General features: G+C 44.4%; 1 protein-coding gene across 1 annotated transcript in view; it reads right to left on the reverse strand.

Annotated features, from left to right (window-relative positions):
- Positions 1–6,000, reverse strand: part of LOC308333423 (SH3 and multiple ankyrin repeat domains protein 1-like) — a 35,973-nt gene that overhangs the window by 10,765 nt on the left and 19,208 nt on the right. The window contains exons 16-18 of the mRNA XM_080789821.1: positions 1,787–1,869; positions 1,459–1,583; positions 102–237 (exon numbers count right to left, since the gene is read on the reverse strand). Coding sequence (XP_080645947.1) covers positions 102–237; positions 1,459–1,583; positions 1,787–1,869 — 344 coding nt within the window. The remainder of the gene's footprint in view (positions 1–101; positions 238–1,458; positions 1,584–1,786; positions 1,870–6,000) is intronic.

Genomic DNA, 6,000 nt, shown 5'->3' on the forward strand with positions numbered 1-6,000 from the left:
AGTACACAGAAACAAATTCAATTCTTGAATGCAATTCTTAGAAAGAATAACACAAGAAAACAACAACTGCTGTGCTGATTCTTGAATGTTGAGTGTTGTACCTTTCTTCCTGGAAGTGTCCTCCAGCTCAGGGTTACGAGCCACCATCACAACCTTAACCATGAGGCTGTTGCCACCCTGTCGGATCATGTTGACCACCTGCCTGTGGCCAACCTTAACCACATTCTGGCCATTCACCTGACGGACACACAAACATTACATCATAAACAAACGATGTACATGCGCGCACTGTAGCTGAGGAAGAGAATGAAGAGTAATATGATGGCATAGATAATGACAGTCCATGCTCTCCTGTTGTGTCCCAAAACAGACCGGTCGAAATTTCAATAGGTGACTTTTAGGGGGCCAGACTCTTTTTTTTAATATATCTTTTTTATCAATATTGTAACTTTATATTAAATTATACTCATTTATAACAGTATTGACACGAGTCACTTGCTGATGCTGTTTGGCTATATTACAGTATGCTCCAAAATGAGTAAATACATCATATAGTGTCTAGAAAAAAAAATACTTGTCTTGCACATTGTTTTGTTTATATTCTATAACTTAGCCATTGAGTTCTCACAGATCCTACACTTGCGTCCTTTCCTTGCATTCCTTGCCTCTCATTTTGGAAGCATGCAGGAAACGAAAAGCGGAGAGAGGAAAGGGGACGTAAATTCTTCTGAAGTGCAGTGTCCATTTCTGATGACAGCACCATAGGTGCAGCTGGAGGGGTTATCACTCATCACACAGCATGTTGTTCGTCTTAGGAAAGTCTTCCTGGTAGCAAGCAATTGGGAATCCCTACATCCTACTTCCTCATTGATGCCTCCTAATCATATTTCCTATCTCCTTCGAGCACTGACTAGCAGGCATAAGAGACTTGAAACGAGGAGCAAAATGGCCAAACAACTTCATCTTTCTGTAGGAGTTGGGATGGGATGTAGGAGATATTAGAGGACCTGAGACACTGTGGACTAACACTGAGAGCATCAGCCGAAAGCCTAAAATACTATGAACATAGATAGACGGTAGATGCTGGCATCTTCATGTTGCCGTTGTGTGAAATGAATCAAGTTCCACTGTCAAATCAGAACAGGACTAATGGAAAAAAACTATGGGCCTGAAAGCACATATGCTGCTGCTAACTAAGCCAGGACATTTGGTACTACTGAGCAAATAACTACAAGTGGCGTATATCATTGTGTTGTGCACCTCATGTGCATCCTCCACCACTGTTACAACTTTTCATTGAGTTGTCAAAAGAGTCTCAGTGAATGGACAGGTTAGAATGTGGACTTTGCGTGGGCCCAGAGAGCTAGTGCTGATTATTCATCATCACAGCTAAAGGCTCCCTCTCCAGTTCCCAGTGTTGGCCTTGATTTGTGAGTCTACTCGGGAGGGTGTCCCTACCTCGATGAGGAAGTCCCCCATCCTTAGCCCCGCCCTCCAGGCCACACCCCCCTCATCGACAGACTCCAGGTACTGCAGCGCAGGGAACGCTGGTGTTGGAGTGAACTCCTCTATGGGAGTCTGAGCTGGAGACAGGAAGGCAAGAGAGGTTTAGCAACAACAACAAAAAAGGTGAACGATAAGGAAAAACAAGTGGGTTTGAAAGGGTTAGACAGAGTGAAAGAGGGGAAATGGGAGGGATAGTGGTGGATTCTGAGAGAATGAGACATCTAGAATCTAGATCGAGGGATTTGGGGTTAATTTTGGAGGAGGACAGGTGCTGGCTCACCTTTTGCTCCCCTAAGCACAAAGCCAAAACCCTCATTGTCTTTCTTCTGCAGGAGAACTGTCTTCTCCTTAATGATGTAGTCACTTAAAGAGAATAAAGAGGGAGGACAGCAATCGGAGAGCGACAGGAACGCACAAGAAGAGGAAAGAGAGGGAGAGAGAGAGAGAGAGAGAGAGAGAAAGAGAGAGCGCTAGCTATATGAATTCTTTAGCAACAAAAATAAAAGTCTCATTGTCATGCAAATAAAACATTTTCTGAATGTGGGAGACAGTTATACTGCATCACATTATGAAATCACACTGCACCAAAAGATGGGAGGGTTTGAGTATGTCATACAAGTAGCACTAAGGGGAGTGATGGCTAGGGGGGTGGCGGGGTTAGTATCATGACGGGTGAAGACTGAGCACGTATACACAGACAGAACCATCTGTACTTAAGGCGGAATTGGGGAGGGGTTATGTACATACCCTTCACCAATGATGGAATCTTTCAAATGCACCTAAATCATTGTATTAGCTTTCATCACTGCCTCAGGCGGCCTTGGCGAGCAGGCCTGCTGCTTTACTGATTCCAGTGCAGAGCTACTGGTCATAGATGATACAAATTATGTACAGGAGGAAATTCAACAGTCGCCTAAACTCTCTCCACAATACTCCTTCATGAAGACCAATACAGGAGAGCTCTGATAGCTATCATAGAAGTCAGTGATGATCTCGTTGAGAAACAGTGGGAGTAGTGTTATGGAATGTTTAGACCAGGAAGTCACTCTATTACTATGTCTGGATAGGTGCCTTACACGGTACCCGGCATAATCAGCATTGGACTCGGAGCCGCTTTACTCAACTCGTGTCTCACGACCCAGTGAGTTCTACTCTACGATGTCAATCCATTGGCCTGTTAAAGAGCCTGGGGGCTGGAGCTTGTGCTGTGCAACTTGAAGGAGAGTTCTAGAATTTGTCTTTCCACAACGTCTCATCTCTGCATTAGTTGGTGTTCAAGTGAAATCAAACTGACATTTGACTCCAATTGAATGTGCAGTGTCGTTTCCCTTGTGAAATGAACAGGGCGAGTGTTCAGTGTTCAAGTTTACATGCATACATCCTTCAAGCTGTGTGATTTATAGCAGTGTGTTGGCTGTAGCATTTATGAATGTAAAAGTGTACACCACCACTAATTTACAAAAATATAAAATAGCCATGTGTCCTATCTGTAATGAGTGAAGTTACTGAGACAGGGGTCTATCCACCACGACATTATGGTGTTGATGGATTAGATTATGCAGGCACAGATTCCACACAATATTCACTCCATACAACACACAATCCAGCAACAATGTGTAATCATGCCAGCTGTGTAGAGCTGCACAATTACAGATAAAATGACATTGCTCATTGTTTGACTACATATTGTGATCATGATGAATAACAATAACTGCAATTATTAGTCTTGACAAATTGGGGAAGAAATGTTTTTCCTGCAACAGTCTTTCTAATCACAGTAGGTGTTCTGAATTAAAGGATGTTAAATCAAATGTGTAAATCATACCACATTCTTTGACTGTTAATTAAGAACACTAAAATTGATTAAAGTGTTCAATCATTCATTTCTTATCGGTTAATAGCATTTGTACAACACAGCGTGGGGCAGGTTTATGCTGAGAGTCAGAGATGGTTTAACCCATTCTGGGCGGGAAACATTCTGGTGTTTTAAACATTATGTTATAATTTAGCTATTGAAAAATAGCAGATCTACAAGCTCAAGCTATGAACTTGTAGGTCTGCTATTTTTGAAAAATCTTTCAAAATGTGCTTCAAATCTTCAGATTTCAATCAGAAAATTGTCATGATTTAGAAAACTTTTTTTTTTATTTCGACGTCACTGAATGGGTTAAACTCACAGACCAGACTTCATGCAAAGAGACAACTTTTAGCCCTCAACAGAAAGTCCCCCCGCTGAGGTCCATCCCTCGTGCGTTCTCCATCAACACACCGCCGCCTGCCAACCATCTGCTCTTCACACCTCATTCATTCTTCTCTCAACCCATCCTCGATCATGCTCTCCCTCTCCACAGATCAAGGTAACACAGAGTGGGTGGACGGATTCACCAGGCATTCCATCCATTGGTGTGTGTGTGTGTGTGTGTGTGTGTGTGTGTGTGTGTGTGTGTGTGTGTGGTGTGTGTGTGTGTGTGTGTGTGTGTGTGTTGTGTGTGTTTGATAGTGTGCGTGGGGTAGGGATGGCCGACTCAAAAATGTATTCTCCCATTCTCCAAGGAGATTGAGAAGTGTTGCTATACTTGTGGGACAACCTGAATCTGAATTCCTTCACGCCGAAGAGCCATGTAACTTTGCCGTAACTCCCTGTTCGTAATGGTCATGTCCGTACACTGATGTCCCTGATCTCTACCGTTGACTATGGCCCTGTACAGCCTCAATGTCCCCGGTTAAGCGAAACGCTTGTACTGACTGGTACACAGTAGAGTGTACAAATGGAACTCAATGGATCATTGGGTCCATTCATTGGGGGTACGCTTTCAGAGTTAAATTAACACGTAGGATTTTATGGTTGTAGTGCGATCTCTCCAGCAGTGGCCCGAGCAGAGCTCTAAGCCTATTAGAGAGCAGTGTTATTATGTTGCCTCCTGAGTCATCCTCTCAACGTCCACAATTACTGAGGAGAAAAAGGCAGCATTTTAACCATTTATGTGCTGCACACACAGTACATGCAGATGAACCGGCGATATATATGGAGACAGTGCCCACACACCATACAGTAGCACATACACCAAGTAAAACACTGGACTTGAACCGGCAATATGGAGACGGTGCCCACACAACATACAGTAGCACATATATGTACCATACAGTAACACATATACCATACAGTAGCACATACACCAAGTAAAAAAAGTAAAACATTGCCGGTTCAAACACACTTGAACCGGCAATATGGAGACGGTGCCCACACACCATGTTCAGCACACAGACACAAGTGAAACAGCTGGACTTGAAAGGTAGATGTTGGACACAGAACCCACACAGTGTACTGTACAGCACAAACACAACAAAGACACTGGACTTGTGTTAGTAATGTGCGGAAACATGATGGACAGTCAGCCACTATGATGTATGCACGCCTACGTAGAAATGACATACATACACATTCACTGTATACACCTAGGTAGAATGAAGATGCACGCACGCACACACACACACACACACACACACACACACACACACACACACACACACACACACACACACACACACACACACACACACACACACACACACACACACACACACACACACACACACACTCTCTCTCTCTCTCTCTCTCTCTCTCTCTCTCTTCCGGAATATGTCAAATTATGTGCAAGAGTAATGCACGAACCACACTCTCCACTTGTGAACTACATTTTCACCCCACCTTCTGGAGACTGCAACACACATCTTCAGTGATTCAACTGCACAGTGCACACACACATTTGATGGAATACAACAATATGGTACTTTAAAATTAAAAGATACATAAAATGGAAATGTCCTGGTGAATGAAAATCTGATCATGACTCAAAGTGAATGACACCCACACCGTCTGAGTGAAATGCATTAATACACACGCACGCACGCGCATGCACACACACAGCATTCAGAAATACATGGAGCCACAAAAATAAACGCGCTGCACTTCCGTCTCTCTCTCTCTCTCATACGAACAGGAAAGGGACAATTACACACACGCACATAAAACCCAACGCGCACACTCAGAAACGTGCACTCACACAGACACACGCAGATGAACACAGATGCGCAAGCATGCACGCACGCACACACTCACAGAAAAAATACATTGCTTATTAGTCCGCGCCTTTGAGAAGAAAAAAAAGCACGGCCTCTCAATAGCATCATCTACCTCTCCCCTCTCTCCATCGTGCTCTCCTCACATCCATAGCCAGCCAATGAATGAGGAAACAGCCGCTACCTGTATATGAACCACACGCTCCTGTTTCTGGGGCCCAGTGATGGCCACGAAGAAGAGAGGGAGAGAGAGAGAGACAAATCTCTCTCTCCGCATCCCCCCATTGCCATGTCCCCCCCCTCCTCCTCCTCCTCCTCCTCGCTCAGCCGCGCACTCGCCACCACCACCACCACCACCTCCTCCGCCTCCTCCTCCCTCTCCTCGCACTCTTCCTCCTCCTCCTCCTCCTCCGC

Source organism: Protomyctophum bolini, assembly GCF_963924005.1.
Source record: "Protomyctophum bolini genome assembly, chromosome: 18".
Taxonomy (NCBI): domain Eukaryota; kingdom Metazoa; phylum Chordata; class Actinopteri; order Myctophiformes; family Myctophidae; genus Protomyctophum; species Protomyctophum bolini.